This window comes from Barbus barbus (assembly GCF_936440315.1).
Source record: "Barbus barbus genome assembly, chromosome: 8".
Classification (NCBI taxonomy): domain Eukaryota; kingdom Metazoa; phylum Chordata; class Actinopteri; order Cypriniformes; family Cyprinidae; genus Barbus; species Barbus barbus.
In genome coordinates, this window is record NC_136736.1 from 1,960,163 (window position 1) to 1,977,331 (window position 17,169).

The 17,169-nt window shown below is 37.4% G+C and overlaps 1 protein-coding gene across 2 annotated transcripts; it reads left to right on the forward strand.

The window, feature by feature from the left end:
* Positions 1-2,228: 2,228 nt before the first annotated feature.
* LOC306874142 (methylthioribose-1-phosphate isomerase-like) lies at positions 2,229-15,463 on the forward strand. 2 transcript variants are annotated; one of them, XR_013784598.1, is made up of 7 exons: positions 2,229-2,558; positions 6,251-6,474; positions 7,522-7,691; positions 8,884-9,060; positions 9,142-9,366; positions 12,096-12,329; positions 15,175-15,463. XR_013784598.1 is itself a non-coding variant. In XM_079423946.1 (6 exons), exons 1-6 carry the CDS (start codon positions 2,427-2,429, stop codon positions 12,227-12,229), a joined length of 1,062 nt encoding a protein of 353 aa, XP_079280072.1. In that variant the 5' UTR covers positions 2,229-2,426; the 3' UTR covers positions 12,230-12,988. The 2 variants fall into 2 exon arrangements, 1 of the variants encoding a protein (XP_079280072.1); XM_079423946.1 differs by lacking the exon at positions 15,175-15,463 and having other exon boundaries at positions 12,096-12,988.
* Positions 15,464-17,169: the final 1,706 nt, after the last annotated feature.

Here is a 17,169-nt window from a genome sequence, read left to right on the forward strand (position 1 = left end):
GATGCTGTCTGAACCCAATTAGCCTTCATGATCCTTGTTCACTCCAGCATGTACAGATCAGGTTCATTACAGTCTCCGCATACTGAAGACAATCACTGCTAATGTATTAATGTATTTACTGATGTTCTGATGATGGGTCTATTTTTTTAAAAGCTGCATTAATTTGTTAACGTGTCTACGGTGAAGGATATTATAATGTCTAATGTAATAATTAAAAAGGAAATGTAACCTAAAAATGGAGATTCTGTCATCATTCACTCATACTTGTGTTGTTTAAAGCCATTGATTTTATTTTTATTTTTGAAATGTTTAAGTAATACAAAAGGAGATGTTTTGCAGAATGTCCTGGCTGTTCTAAAAAGTGAAAGCAAACGGGGACTGGGACTGCCATGCTTGAGAAACAACAAAAAACTCCTTTAAGGTTGGTTATAAATGTTTGTAGTCCATACTAGTCGTTCATTTAACTTTGTGATGCATCTTAACAAGCCATATTTAAAAGCAAATGTAAGTAAGCTTTGAAGCTTTCAAAAATCCTATGGACAACGTTTATTATAGTTTTATGGGCCGTTCACACAGAATGTGTTTCTGTGAATGGCCCCTTAAAGGGATAGTTCACCCAAAAATACAAATTCTGTCATTTATTCACTCTCAAGTAGTTCCAAACCTGTATGAATGTCTTTGTTCTGCTGAACACAAAGGAAGATATTTTGAAGAATGTGGGAAACAGAGCAGCTCTGGGGCACCATTGACTTCTATAGCATTTTTTTCCCTACTATGGAAGTCAATGGTGCCCCAAAACAGCCTGGTTACAAACTTTCTTCAAAATATCTTCCTTTGTGTTCAACAGAACAAAGACATTCATACAGGTTTGGAACTACTTGAGAGTGAATAAATGATGACAGAATTTTTATTTTTGGGTGAACTATCCCTTTAAGGCCGGTTCACTCCAAGAAGAATAATGTTCTGTATATTATAAGCACACACTTAAAGGGATAGTTCCCCCAAAAATGAACTTCGCGTCGTTCCAAACCTGTAAGACCTTCGTTCATCTTCTGAACACAAATTAAGATATTTTTGATGAAATCCCAAAGCTTTCTGACCCTGCATAGACAGCAATGCAACTGAAATGTTCCTAGGCCCAAAAACGTAAATAGTCCATGTGACATCTGGGGTTCAAATGTAATTTTATGAATCTATGAGAATGCTTTATTAACGACTTTATTCAACAATTCTTCTCCAAGTTACATCTGCCATTATCGAAAGTACCTCGGCATGTAAAACACACATGCGCTGCGCTTTGTTTACATGCAGAGGAAAGCACTGAAATGCATCGTCATAATGGAGGCAGAGGGTGACGCGGAGAAGAATTTATGAATAAAGTCATCATTTTTGTTTTCTTTGCACACAAAGTATTCTCATAACTTCGTAAAATTGCGGTTGAACCCCTGATGACACATGGACTATTCGATGCCCTTAGTACCTTTCTGTGTTTGGGAACATTTCAGTTGCCTTGCTGTCTATGGAACGACATGAGGGTGAGTAATTAATGACAGAATTTAAATTTTTGGGTGAACTATCCCTTTAAGTTGTTGCCTAGTCCTTAAGAGAACACGAGTTCACCAAGTACAACATGTTCCTGGATCAACATCCTTGTTGATCCTGGCACAACATTCCAATCAACCAATCAGAATTGAGGGTTAATTTTTCAGGAAATATCTCTTGTAGGTTTATGATCAGGGTTAGGTGCTTCTACACCCTTGTTAATCGGCTATCATTTCCCACTGATTTTATGAATAAATTGTGGTTAGGTTTAGGGATTGGGAAGTCTATATTTTTGGACAGTAATGTTGATCCAGGAGCATGTCTTGGCAAAATCGCAGCGACCTACTCCTTAAATGCTCGCTCTATAAATTGTTGGATTCTTATTGGCTGTTACCATTTTTTCGTTTTTGTCATTTTGGGGAGAACCATTCCTTCGAGTGATGACGTCACGTCTTATTAAAATATGAACAATATAGCGCCCGTGTGCGTTTTAATCGATTCCTCCACAGAAACATGATCTAACGTGTCCTCATTCCGAGTCTCAAACATCTGCTCTTCATTGGATCCCTCCATTCACTCGCTGAGAATAGTCTGATTCGCTTCATTGTTGCTTCGCCGTAGTTATAAGAATAATAAAAGGCTTCATCTGAATGTCGGGATGACTGACAGGAGTGGGCGTGGCCTATGGGCGGGGCTTCCTGCCAGAGCGAACACGCGGTTCCGTGATCGGTGCGCTTTCCCCCTCGATCCGTGCAGACGCCCACACCTTGTGATTCACGAATCGCAGCGCTTCTAGCACACCCCGACTCCACCGGACCGACGGAACCCGTCACACATCGGCGCCAGCGCTCCCGGAATACGTTCAGCCGCATCTCATACGGGTCATGACGCTGGAGGCGATCCGGTACCGGCCCGGTTCTCTGCAGATCCTCAACCAGCTGCTGCTGCCGCACGAGACCGTGTACGACGAGATCCGCTCGGTGCGGGACGGATATGAGGCCATCAAGAGCATGAAGGTAGGCTACTGCAGGCCCGGTCGACGGATCCACTGCTCGGTTTCGCTCGCGCACGTCCGGACATCTCGAAGCCGGTAGAGCTCCTTTGTGTCGGATCAGAGCACGGGCTTGCGCTTTTTGTTCGTGCACGCGTGTGCATGTGTGATCTAGTGTGATCTGCATAACCTGCGCTTGACATAACCTCCCTGCCTGTTTTTTTATGGGTTTCTTTTTTTAATAATGCACGCTTGCGTCTTAACCCATTTAATCCCAAATGTTTCTCAGACATGAAAGTATCAAAATGATGTGTCACTTGTAACCCCTTGAAATAATTATTTTGGGGGAAAAGTGTGTGTTGTATGGTTGGTCACGACTGGGATAACGTGTATACTGAAATTAAATAATTTCTGCAGTCATCAAAATTCTTATATATCTCAGCTATTAACCCATTTTAAACTGTTTCATCACTATGGTTATTATTATACATTAAAACACCTTATACAACACCGAATAGGCACCCTGGACCACAAAGGGTAAATTTTTTTTAATCTTTCCACTGATGTATGGTTTTTTAGGATAGGACAATATTTGGCCGAGATGCAACTATTTGAAAATCTGCGGGTGCAAAAAAAAAACAATATTGAGAAAATCACCTTTAAAATTGTCCAAATGAAGTTCTTAGCAATGCATATTACTAATAAAAAATTTAGTTTTGATATTTACGGTAGAAAATTTACAAAATATCTAAATGGAACATGATCTTTACTTAATATCCTAATGATTTTTGGCATAAAAGAAAAATGGATAATTTTGACCCATGCAATGTATTTTTGGCTATTGCTATAAATATATTCCTGGGATACTTATGACTGGTTTTGTGCTCCAGGGTCAGAAATAGTTATTATCCCACAGGTCACTATTGTTGCTATCAACATGTACTCATTCTATGTCCACACTCAACAAAACTGAACGATTGTGAATTCATATATTAATACTAGACACCTTAAAGATATGACAAAGATTTTTGGTACACATTATGTTAACATACTTTAGGAGCTTTGGTGCAGCTTCATCATATCATGGTGCAAACAGGAAGTAAACTGCTCTGGTCATGTGACAATTTGCACTAAACATGTGACACTGCACATTTAATTGAGACGCTTTATTTTTTCCATATTTGCAGAAAATGCACCAGTCGGTAATATTTTTAGAGCTTTATAAATGAAAACCTTCTTTATGGTCACTATTGTGACCGGTGGGATAAAATTAATTATGCACAAGGCCGCTTGGGTAAACAAGGTATTTCCCTAAATATTTGGCAGTGTTAGTTTATGCTTGTAAAAAATTAAAGCCACCTGACGTCTGCAATTGTCATGTACCAATTCGGACAGGTCTAACATCTCTGTGTTTATTACGGAGGTGGGAGGGTCTGTTTTGTACATCTGGGTGTTGCAGAGATCACGTGATCTGTATGTGTGCATAACGTATAGTCATTTGGATTGATTACCATAGTATAAGCACAGTTTTACTACAAATACCATGGTGAAGCCATATGGCTAGTATAGCAAAATCAAGGTTAATGTGTGGTTTTACTTTACTTTGTAGTAAAACCATGTTTAATTTTCACAAAGGTACTAATTAAAACGAACATGAGTAAAATAATAATAAACTAATATTATAGTAGCCAGTCTTAGCAGTTTACGTGATCTGGCTCTGGATTTTACTATTGTTATTTTTTTATTTCTTTGCTGGAAGGCAAACATATTAAAAATGTGTGCGGTAAGAGCATATACGATAGTTCACGTTGGCCACAAAACGCAAGAAAACACCCGAATAGGGCTTAAAGACATCTAAAAAACATCTATTTGACATCTGATAGGGAACGTCCTATAGACGTATTGCAGATGAGCAAACGCTGTTAAAAATACGTCTTGCAGATGTAAATGCAGACGTCTCCGTGATGTACGTGAGCTTGCGAACATAATAAAGGTGTTTGGCAAACCTCGAGTTTTCTTTCTCCAGCCGTTGCAGTCTTGATTAACGTAGTGCAAAATTAATGTGTTGGGGTGATGGTTTTCCGGCAGCCATGTCTGCGCCTCATTAATAGTCGTAACTGCAAATATCTGGCATGAATTATTGATCAATCAGGAGCTTTGGTTCTGTGCCAGCCACTGTCACGAGACCTTTACTAATGGACGGGAAATGACAATCAGCAGCGAGCGCTTAAGTTACAGTCAGTCCTACATCAGAGAGTCTCTTTACTCTGCATTTGTTCAAGGAAAAAACACTCTTTGATGGTAAATCACGAGGGGCCCCGAGTGCTTCCACGCCAGAAATACCAGATCAATACCTGTCAGAAAATATCCCTTTTGTCTGGTAACAGAACCGCTAGTCAGCAAAACGGTCTAATACCCAAAACTGTGTTAACAGAAGTTGACTGAGTAAAACCAGAGAAATGCAGAAGGAGGAGATGATGTGGTGATGATGATAAAAGGAGCAGAGTTTAATGAATAATCTTCGTTGTGTATGTTTCAATGCACAAGTCTTCATCTGACCAGCACAAATCCAACAAGTCAATGGACAATTACTGCTTCACAACAACATCCTGTGACCTTAAGAACCCTGAAAGTACTCTTACCTCTTACTAATGAAGACAAACATCCCTAGAAACCACACATCATAAGACTAAACCACACTGAAAAAAATATAAAACACTTATCAATTAAATTTTAAAATGATCATGTCTATGATTATATGGAATAATAAAACGATTAAGTGATGAATGATTATAAATGAAAGAACGAAATGTATGGTTGCTCTCCTTGAAGTTTGCATTTATAAAGAAATATTATTAATGTCAGATTTTCCAGTTTAGAATGGGATAGTTCATCTAAAAATAAATATTCTCTCTTCTTTCCAAACCTGTATGAGTTTCTTTCTTCTGTTGATCACATAAGATTTATTGAAGAATGTCGGTAGCCATTGACCTCCGTGCTGTTTTTTCCATTCTATGGAAGTCAGTGGCTACCGTCAACTCTTCAGTCACCAACATTGTTCAGAATATCTTCTTTTGTGCTCAGGAGAAGATGAAACTCAACGTGAGAGTGAGTAAATGATGACACAATTCTTTTTCTTTTTTAGTGAACTGTCCCTTTAGGTCATTACGACATCATAGTTAATCAGCTCTTTGAACTGAATGCCACTTTCAGAATGATGTCATTATTGCTCATTCTAATCATAACGGCAGAATTCCAAGTTCTAAAGAAACGAGGACATCATAATTTCTCTTTGTAGTTATTGAATAATCTTCTGGACTGTGATTACGCCGGATGACTCCATCATTTCACTAAACTCTTCAATGGAAATGTTGTTTTCCTCTAAAAGGTTCACTAAATGCAGCGAGTAGTACTTTTGTACAATTATCCCATTGGATTTCTTGGTAATATTTAACATTTTGAATGTAAAAAGGATTTGCAAACAGCATTTTGGCTTGAGCACACAACTTTTAACTCAGAATGGTGTTTCCAATCTGTATGAATACATTTATGTGGCTTTTCATCCAAAAAAATCTCATTTTTCATTCAAGTGAGCTGATGTAAGAGATGACCGGAAGTGTTCACATTGTGAAAGCTGATTGAAATGGATGATTTGTGAGTGTAGCGGGCGAGTGAAGTGCTGGCGGGCCTGTGACCCTGTGACCTTTCACCCTACAGGTGCGCGGCGCTCCCGCCATCGCCATCGTGGGCTGCCTGAGCCTGGCGGTGGAGCTGCGGGCAGGCGCGGGGGGCGACGACCTCGTGTCCTTCATCAGGGACTCGCTGTGCCACCTGACGTCCGCTCGACCCACGGCGGTCAACATGGGCCGTGCCGCCCGCGAGCTCATGGAGTTCACTGAGAACGAGAGCATGGAGAAGAACACAGAGCCGCTCCGAGACAGGTGACAGCCCACCGGACGCTCGAGGGTTTTGGGGGATGCTTGAAAAATTGTATTCTTTTGAAAGCGTTTTGTTTTTATAGCAAGTAAACCAGAAAAGATCGGTATATTCTGCTTTGCTTTCTTTGCCGTGTCTGTGAAATAATCTTAAAATTAAAAAAAAAAAGTTTTCATTAATTGAACTAAAATAAAATGAAAAACTCAAACTTGGTTAGTTGCTAAGGTAAACTCTAACTTTTAAATTAATGTACTAAAATTATTGAAATCAAAATGAATTAAAGATAGACGGAAACGTTTAAAATATAAATAGCAAAAACTAATAAAAATGAAAAGCACAAAACAAAATTATTAATTTAAACGGTAAAAGAAAACAGAATACATAAAGGCTAATTCACATTTTTAATAAATAATATAATAGTATATAAATAAAAATAAAATAACACTGGTCTGTGCTCATTTTACATAACTTTCTGTTTTTGACCAGACTGTATGCCAATAGAAATATTTTATTTTAAGAATATTGTTATTTAAAATATTTTAAATTAAAAACAAGTAAACATTTTATTTAAAAAATAGTTTGAATATTTTATTTGGTTTTTTTTCCTTAATTTTTTTAATTAATAATTGACTTGAATTATTAATAATAAAAACAAATAATATAAATATTCTATTTAAGAAAACATTCTAAGTATTATTTTAAATATTTTAAATTAAAAACAAATTATACAAAAATTACAATTGTTTTCTTGGAATATTTTTATTTTCTTTAAATAGTATTTAAAATATTTCAAATTATTTACATGGATTTCTACTTTGTGCAATATCTGTTTAACAAGCCTTAAAGGAAATTACACTTGTTCTTGAATGTTTCCATACTCACTGTGAGAGACTGTGAAGTTTAAATTTTAGTAATAGTTTAATTTAAACCATTTAAATTATTACATTTCATTTCCAGCAAAAATGTAAACAGCCTAAATATGAAGTGCTGCATTGATTACTCCTTTTTATCTTTCTCTAACATGCCTGTCTTTTGGCCACGCTCCTCTGCAGCGTGATTGGCTGGATTGAGGAGATGTTGGAGCGAGACGTGACTGACAACAAAAAAATTGGCAACTACGGCGCGCAGCACATCCTGTCGGGCGTCCCACGAGACTCGGTCACCATCCTCACGCACTGTAACACCGGCAGCCTGGCCACCGCGGGATATGGCACGGCTCTCGGTCAGTCCGCACACTTAGCATTACTGCAGAAATTAAAGGAGAAGTCCACTTCCACAATAAAAATGTATGGTAACACTTTATTTTGATGGTCTCTTTTGAACATTCTGTTGACAATAAGTAACTTTGCACTTATGTCATTAGAGTATTAGTAGGCTGTCTAATTAATATCTGCTAACTCTTTATAGTGATAGTCTCCCAACCGATAATCTATTGACTATAAGTAACTTTGCAAGTACTTGTCAACTTATTCTAACCCTAACCCTACCAGTCTACTAATACTCTACTAACACTCTAATCAGAGTTAGTAGAAATGTAGGTGCAACGTTACTTATAGTCAACAGAATGTGTTAAAGGGACCATCGAAATAACGTGAAACCAAATTTCCTGATGATTTACTCAGCCCTTGTCCAAGATGTTCATGTCTTTCTTTATTCAGTTGCAAAGAAATTAAGGTTTTTGAGGAAAACATTCCAGGATTTTCTCCATATAGTGGACTTCAATGTGGTCTACAATTTGAAAGTCTTCAATGCAGCTTCAAATAGCTCTACACGATCCTAGCTGAGGAATAAGGGTCTTATCTAGCGAAACAATCGCCAATTTTCTGAAACAAATTCATATTTATGCACTTTTTAACCACAAATGCTGGGCTTGCTGTAGCTCTACGATGCACATGAGTGTCTTCAGACATTACGTGATCCTGTTGGAAAGGTCACGCGCAGTTCTTCCTCTTTTTACTATCTTTAACTCTAATTTGTATCTTTTTTGTAAAGGGTATTTTACTTTTTTGGGCACGTTCGCTTCGTAAACACTGGGTCCGTCACGCGTGACCTTTCCAACATCACATAATAAAGAAGAACATGCGGATTGCAGAGCTAATGCTGGCCGAGCATTTGTGGTTAAAAAGGGTATAAATATTGCTTTTTTTTAAGAAAATGGATGATCAATTCGCTAGATTAGGCCCTTATTCCTCGGTTGGTCTCGTGAAGAGCTCTTTTAAGCTGCATTGAAACCACATTTTGGACCACCATTGAAGTCCACTACATGGAGAAAAATCCAGGAATGTTTTCCTCAAAAACCTTCGACTAAAGATTGAAAGACATGGGGGTGAGTAAATGATCAGGAATTGTTTACTCTGGAAGTGGACTTATTCTTTAAGACTGACTCTGATAACAACTGTAACTGATCCGTGCAGGAGTGGTGCGCTCGCTGCATGCGCTGGGCCGCTTGAAGCGTCTGTACTGCACAGAGACCCGGCCCTACAACCAAGGCGCCCGGCTGACGGCGTACGAAGCTGTGGCCGAGGGGTTCCCAGCCACCCTCATCACAGACAGCATGGCGGCGCTCGCCATGAGGGAGAAGGGCATCACAGGTGACGCATGTGGAGTGCATTGGCTTGAGTGTTGTGTGTTTTTCAGGTGTGTCTGATGTTAATGTTCCTGTGTGCACACAGCTGTCGTCGTCGGAGCGGACAGGGTTGTTGCCAATGGCGACACGGCCAACAAAGTGGGCACGTATCAGCTGGCCATCGCTGCCAAGCATCACGGGGTACCGTTTTACGTGGCGGCGCCCAGCACGTCCTGTGATCTGAGTCTGGAGAGCGGACGAGACATCGTGATCGAGGAGCGTCCGGCTGAGGAGCTCACCAGCATCAACGGAGTTCCTGTAGCCGCTCCTGGTAAGTGCACAATTCATCTATTTCATACAGAAATGGCACAAATTTAGATCCAAAGCTGTTGAAATTAATAAAAAAAATCAATATTAGATGAAAAACATCCAAAAACATGCAACATTTCTAATTTTGGTCCGACTTTATATTAAGTGGCCTTAACTGCTATGTACTTACATCAAGTTCATATTGTATTAAAAAACACTTCTGCTGCTATTGAGGTGGGATTCGGGTGAGATTAGGGACAGGTTTGGTGGTATGGGTAGGTTTAAGAGATGGGTCAACAGTGTAATTATAAATATAAATACAGAAATTAATTACAGATGTAATTACATGCAGGAATTTTTAAAAATAAAAGTGCAATAAAATGATTAATTGAAATATAATTACATAGTAGTTAAGGCCACTTAATATAAAGTGGGACCCTCATTTTTTGTAGAGTTGTAAGTTGAAGCACTAAAATTACTGAGTTTTAAAAAAAAAGCTAAATAAATTTACATTTAAATAAATATAAACTAAACCTAAATGGTAATATAAAAAAAGAAAAAAAAACTAATAAAAGAACAAAATTGCTGAGAATTAATCTCAAATTAAAAAGAAAACAAAAAATATAAAAATAAGAATAATTCAAAATATTAATAAAAAGTATAATTAGTATATAAATGAAACTAAAATAACCAGTTAATATACTACAATAAACACTTCCAAGGATGAAGAAATCACTGAATTTGCCTTAGTTTGCCAAGATTGTGTATAGAAAGATAGTTAAAGTTTAATTTTTGACACTTATTAGCAATTATTTATTAACTTAATAAACTTTGTTTACTTTGTACCTGCCTTTAAAGTCACACACAGACAAAAAAACACATTTTAGATGTCAATCAGAGAGAATAAGATGCAAAGATAATATAATATATGCATTCTCATGGGATTTCTTTTTGTAAAATTCAGTATGCTTCCTTTAAATATATTTATAACATAAATATACACACGTTCAAATGTTTGGGGTTTGTATGATTTTTCAAAAGTGACAGTGAAGGCATTTATAATGTTTTCTATTTCAAATAAATGATTAATATTTTGTTATTGTTAACATTTGTTTATTAAAGAATCCTGAAAATAAAAATGCATCAGTTTCCACAAACATATGAAGCAGCTCAACTGTTTTCTACATTAATAATAATCCAAAATGTTCAGCTTTCTGAAGGATCATGTGACGCTGAAGACTGGAGTGATGATGCTGAAAAATCAGCTTTGATCACAGGAATAAATTACATTTTAACATTCACACAGAAAACAGTAGATTCAACTTGTAATAATATTTCACAATATTACAGTTTTACTGTATTTTGATAAATAAACGCAGCCTTGGTGAGCAGAAGAGAACATCTTACCAGTGCTATGGTGGTGTACGTGTATTAAATGTGCTGTTGCACTGTGTTCATTTATAGTAATTGGCTATTTGTGTTTTTGAAGTTCAAAGCAGCGGGGGTTTTTTGTTGAAGAAGGGGTGAGAAAGGCAGAAAAAGATGATTAGTGTGAGGGTTTAAGTGAGGTTTGAAACAGAGCGGAGCTGCTTTTAATTAAACGGTTCTGATATGAGGGATGAATGATCTTCAGCACGTGTGAAAACAGAAGAGAGAGAGAGAGGAGTCAGAATCATCAGATTAATTAAAGCTGCAGCGTTTAATAGCTGCCGGCGTCTCGAGGGGAGAGACAGATTATTGCACTGCTCTCATGAAAACTGCTGTCTGACGCACAACAGACAAGACCGGGAGATTGAGACAGGAGCACTGGTCGCACGGGACGCCCCAATCAATTCATCTCAGCAAATTAACTTATCTGACTGGCACTGTTATATGTCTGTTATATCTGAAGAGAAACAGCATCAATTATATGAGCTAGACTGATGTCTGTCTGTGGAGTAAAATAGTATAGTATATATAGTATAGTTAATAAATGTAACTAAAAATCGCTCTTCATTTGCATAAAGTTGAAGGATTCTGAACTTTGTTGCATCGCTGGACACGCCCCATCCGTTCGCTCCAGGGCCGCTGTCGCTCATGTCACCAGAAATCACCAGCTCTCCATTGAAATGAATGGGATCGTGTCGCTTTGTCGCTTGTAGTGTGAACAGGGTTTTAATTCAAAATGTTTGCGTCACTGTCGCGGCTAGTTTGGACATATCCGATTAACTTGGAAAAGATACCTTTATCGTGTCGCATGTAGTTAGGACACGGTGTTAAGTTAATTTTAAATAATAAAATAACTAAACCTCATATGTGACCCTGGAGCACAAAAGCAGTCTTCAGTCGCTGGGGTATATTTGTAGCAATAGCCAACAATACATTGTATAGATCAAAATTTTTCTTTTATGCCAAAAATCATTATTAAGTAAAGATCATGTTCCATTAAGATATTTAGTAAATTTCTTACCGTAAATATATCAGAACTTATTTTTTGATTAGTAATATGCGTTGCTAAGGACTTCATTTGAACAACTTTAAAGGAGATCTTCTCAATATTTAGATTTTTTGCACCCTCAGATTCCAGATTTTCAAATAGTTGCATCTCAGCCAAATATTGTCCGATCATAACAAACCATACATCAATGGAAGATTATTTATTCAGCTTTCAGATTATATAATTTAATTGAAAATGGACTCTTATGGCTGGTTTTGTGATCCAGGATCACATACTGTATTTATAGAAGAAAAACTAAAAATGTTGTGTTGCAGGCATCGATGTGTGGAACCCGGCGTTTGACGTCACTCCTCACCAGCTGATCACGGGCGGCATCATCACCGAGCTGGGCGTGTTCCTGCCGTCTGAACTACAGGCCGCTCTGACGGGGAGACTCACAGCTCTGTAGGCCACTCGCTTTCCTCGTGTTTTCACCTCATTGTGGTGGAAGTGGCACCTTTAATTACACACACAAGCGTCGGCACCGAGGTGTAAACGAGGTATACTAGGCACGTTCGATTCAATTCAACACTTACAACGTGGAATAACACCATGTGACACACACTTGTACAACCCAGGGATGCTTGTAAACACACACACACACACACACAAATACGTTCTCCTTCTCTCTGTGTACAGCTCATGTCATGTCATCTCATGTCTTGTTCCTTTTTCCACTCGTTTCTTCCCCTCGATCTGGCTCAGCTCCAGTTTTTAACAGGAAGTGTTTCACAGAGGTGGTAAACCGTGTAGAACATTCAAAATCTTACGATGAATACGGGTCAACTGATGTCCTTTAAGGGGGAACCTTGGGAAAGCTTTTGAGAACACATCCGGGTCGTATTTCACCCCAAAATCAAATGGAAAAACAAGAAATAATTTTTTTTCTAAAGTAAACGATGTCTATTTTAGAACTATTAAGAAAGATGTTGCATCGTGATTTTAATGACACGTAAATATTTTTAAACCCCTCCATACTCTCACTTATGTAATACAAATTTTTTTTTATATTTAACTAAATTTTAGATTAAAAATATTATGTAATAATAAACAATATGGTGTTGTATTACTATAATTTTTTTACTGTAATATTGTAAAAAAAAATACTATATCACAGTAATGAGAATCCTAATAAAGATATTTCAAAATATTCTCAAAAGTATATTCCAAAAACTAAAAAAAAAAAAAAACTTAGCCTCCAAACAGAAGTTTTTTTGCATTACATGAATTTTGAGAATTTTGGTGGGAAATGTATTTAATTGTCATCTTACGTTTTTGCAAGACTTAATGGAAAATGTAATTCCCTTTCTTTTGGTTTTGAGGTGAAGTGTTTTCATGAGACGTTCCCTTACAGATCCGACTGTTTATTAGCTATAATAATAGATTTATGTCAAATATAAGCCCATTTTAGATAAGGGCTGTACGTTAATCTACATATACACGATTTATGCCGATCTGAGTGCCAGTCCTTGTAAAGGCAGCGCCAGTTGAATAAACTCATGTTACAAAATCAAAATGTTATATTAACATTAAGAGAGATCTGAAGCCTGCAATCGAGCAAATAAAACTAATAGAGAGTATGAGCATCCATGTTCAGATGATCTTTAACCTTATTTGAGTAAATACAGTATGTTAGAACAAAGTCATTTAGACCAGAAAATGAGGTACGAATCCAAATTGCTTTCACGACGCTCGACCTGCGATACTTCTTTAAATCTGTAATTTAGGCAAATGTAATTAATCAAGGGGTGGGAAAATGGTGCTATGGAGCTAGATGTAAGACAATACCTCAGAAGAGATCCCAGACTCCTCTAGTATTTCCACTCTGTTTTTATCCTAGTTCTGTGTTGTATTTATTCACACGATCACACACAAACACTCCATCGCATTCGAGCCTGGGTTTGGGGGGTCTTCGGCTGCGGGTTTGATCGGGGATCAGCGCCACGAGTTGGTCTGGGCTTGTGCTCCGTGATACCGAATGTAACGAGGCCCGAGATCCTCACTGCCTTATGAGACCAGCAAAAACACCCCGCCCACTGATGTCCGATTGGCTGAATGAGACGGAGCCACGCCCACCTCTCAGAGAACAGTGACTCACGGCAACCCGATCATAATAAACTTACTTAAAGTAACAATGTATGATTTTTATCATAGTCCAGTTTTTCACAGTCAGAGAATCAGTGTCGCATTAATAAACCTTCGTCAGGGTAACGTCATATTTAATTTCTGACAGAAATGAATACGAGGCCGGACAGAATTACAGCGTGTAAAAATGACGAACATTATACAGTGTGTGCCACGACAGTACAGCCTCGTTTTCATCCGCCTTAAATTCGAAATGGCGTCTAATCTGATTTAAAGGCCTGTTCACACTAAAAACGATAACCATTTCTAAAAATCGTTCTCAGTATTAAAGAATAGTAGAGTCCACACCACAACTATAACGATAAAGGCACAGAGAAACTATATTGTTGGAATCACTTTCAAAATGATTTTTTTTCCGGCTGATGAACGATAAAAACATTGACAGCCAATCAGAATCAATCTTGCTGAATTTAAAGCGGCAGACGAGTGTGTGCTTAGAATATCGCTAATATAGTTATCTTCACAGATGTGAACGGGCCTTAAGGTCTATTTAGAGAACTTCACGGTATTGAATGCACATTTATTTTTACAGTTTCATCTGTTTAAATCGTAAAAATGTAGCATCGAAACAGAGCAGCTGTAAATGTGTTGTCTAATTTCTCATATAATGCAGCTTAAAACAAAATTAGTTGTATTTTTTGCCAATGTATTATCTTTGATTTTGAAGACCAGAACTATGAATGGGAAATATGGAAAGATTCGTTATAAAGACAAATGTAGCATAATTCGAGGTCATCCGTGTGGATTTGTAGTGTTCTGAAGGTTTAGTTTTCACATCACCGATTATTTTTCATGTTTATTTTTACTTGAACTGTGTGAGCTGATGATTTGTTTTATGTATATCTATACATTGTATATCCATGAATTGTGATTATTGGTGATGAAACTGATGTTTGAGAGGCCCTCTATAGACGGGACACGCCACTCGACAACTAGAGGCTAAATCTAGAATATAAGCAATGAAATTCCTCCAATTTAAATCATTAAGACTAAAAGCTTTGGAGCGCTTGACATGCACGGCCTGGCTCTTGTAGAAACTGTGAATCAAGCAGTTAGCTGCTATGCCAAAGCTGCAAACGTTCATAGATTCATCTCTCTGTCAGAAATGTAAAGATGAGATAGACGAGCCGTTTTCTTCCTCACCAGACAATCTAAACAGTGAGTTGCATGTGCAGAGTAGGGCTAATAAATGTTTTCCATGTGCTTTAGTGAGATGAGAGGAAACTCTGGTGCCAAAACGACAATGTGACTGTGTCTTAGGTGACTGTGGTCAGTGGGAAGCGTGACGGTGGACGGATGTACGTCTGAGAGGACCTCTTTGTGTTTGTTCTCGTTCTTCTAATTAATAATCACAGCTGGGTTTGATTTTGTATTCTGTGGAAGTAGTTGGAGAAAAAACTATTACACTGGATGTTTTTTTATACATATGAATATAATATACAACGTACATAAATTAAGAGATGTCTGTTACACATCAGAATAATAAACAGAGAGAACCAATACTGTTGTGTTTGTGGTCGTTTCTTGTGTTATTATTGACCTGTGAGATGCTAACAAGGAGACCTAATATTAAAGCGGTCATCTTATGAATAATCAAATAGTCCTTTTTCTTTTGAAATTTGATTATACCATTAAAAACATGTATCTTTTAGAACTTTCTGGTTGCCCTCGGTCCTAAAGTTAACCGTTAAAACCTCAAGTTTCCATTAGATACAGTGGGGATCGAAAGTTTGTGAACCCCTTGCAGAATCTGTGAAAATGTGGATAATTCTACCAAAATAAGAGAGATCATACAAAATGCATGTTATTTTTTATTTAGTACTGTCCTGAGTAAGATATTTTCCATAAAAGATGTTTACATATAGTCCACAAGACAAAAAAATTGCTGAAATTATTAAAATAATCACATTCAAAAGTTTGGGAACCCTTGGTTCTTAATACTGTGTGTGGTTACCTGGATGATCTACGACTGTTTTTTTGTTTTGTGATGGTTGTTCATGAGTCCCTTGTTTGTTCTGAACAGTTCAACTGAGCATTGTTCTTCAGAAAAATCCTCCAGGTCCTGCAGGATCTTCAGTTTTCCAGCATCTTTTGCATATTTGAACCCTTTCCAGCAGTAATTGTATGATTTTGAGATCCACCTTTTCACGCTGAGGATGATTGAGGGACTCAAACACAACAATTAAAAAAGGTTCAAACATTCACTGATGCTCCTGAAGGAAACACGATGCATTAAGAGCCGGGGGTGAAAACTTTTTGAATTTGAAGATCAAGGTAAATTGTACTTCATTTGTCTTCCAGGAAACATGCAAGTATCTTCTGTCGCGTCAGAAGGGCAGTACTAAATGGAAAAATATGATATTTCAACAAAATAAGAAAAATTTGGACATCTTCATCCTGTTCAAAAGTTTTCACCCCCCCCCCCGGCTCTTAATGCATCGTGTTTCCTTCAGGAGCATCAGTGAATGTGTTGTATGATCTCTCTTATTTTGGTAAAATTATCCACATTTTCACAGATTCTGCAAGGGGTTCCCAAACTTTCGCATGCCACTGTATAAACACGGTGCAAAACTTTTGAACCTGATGATTATTTTGTTTAAATATCATTTAGTACATTTAGATTTATTTTAGAAGATGCTTCTTTTTATTTTGTCCCACAAAGACAAAACAAGTACAATTTGCATTAATCTTCAAATTCAAAAAGTGTTCACCGCCCAGCTCTTAATGCATCAAGTTCATTCTGGAGCATCATTGAATGTTTGAACCTTTTGTAATCGTCGTGTACGAGTCCATCGGTGGTCGTCAGCGTGAAAAGGTGCATCTCAAAATCATACAGTCACTGCTGGAAAAGGTTCAAATATAAAAAAGATGCTGGATAACCAAAGACCTGGAGGTTTTTCTGAAGAACAGTGGGCAGTTAAACAAGGGACTCGCAAACAACCGTCACAAAACAAAAATATACAGTCGTGGATCATCCAGGTAACGACACACACAGTATTAAGAATCAAGCATATGTACATTTTTATAAACTCAACTATTATTTTTTGTTGTGGGCTGTATGTAAACATCTTTTACATAAAACATCTTATTCAGGTCAGGGCTAAATAAAAAAATCATCTTATTTTGGTCTAATAAATAACATTTGGCAGATTCTTCAAGGTGCATGTATGTGTGTTATATGTAGTGCTGCAGGTAATTAATAAC

What these genes read in the sequence shown, in the direction of transcription:
- LOC306874142 (XM_079423946.1), top strand. Translation starts at nt 2,427, where the DNA reads ATGACGCTGGAGGCGATCCGGTACCGGCCCGGTTCTCTGCAGATCCTC. An exon ending in AGGCCATCAAGAGCATGAAG is followed by an intron (nt 2,559 to 6,250) that starts GTAGGCTACTGC and finishes TTCACCCTACAG; the next exon opens with GTGCGCGGCGCTCCCGCCAT. An exon ending in GGGATATGGCACGGCTCTCG is followed by an intron (nt 7,692 to 8,883) that starts GTCAGTCCGCAC and finishes TGATCCGTGCAG; the next exon opens with GAGTGGTGCGCTCGCTGCAT.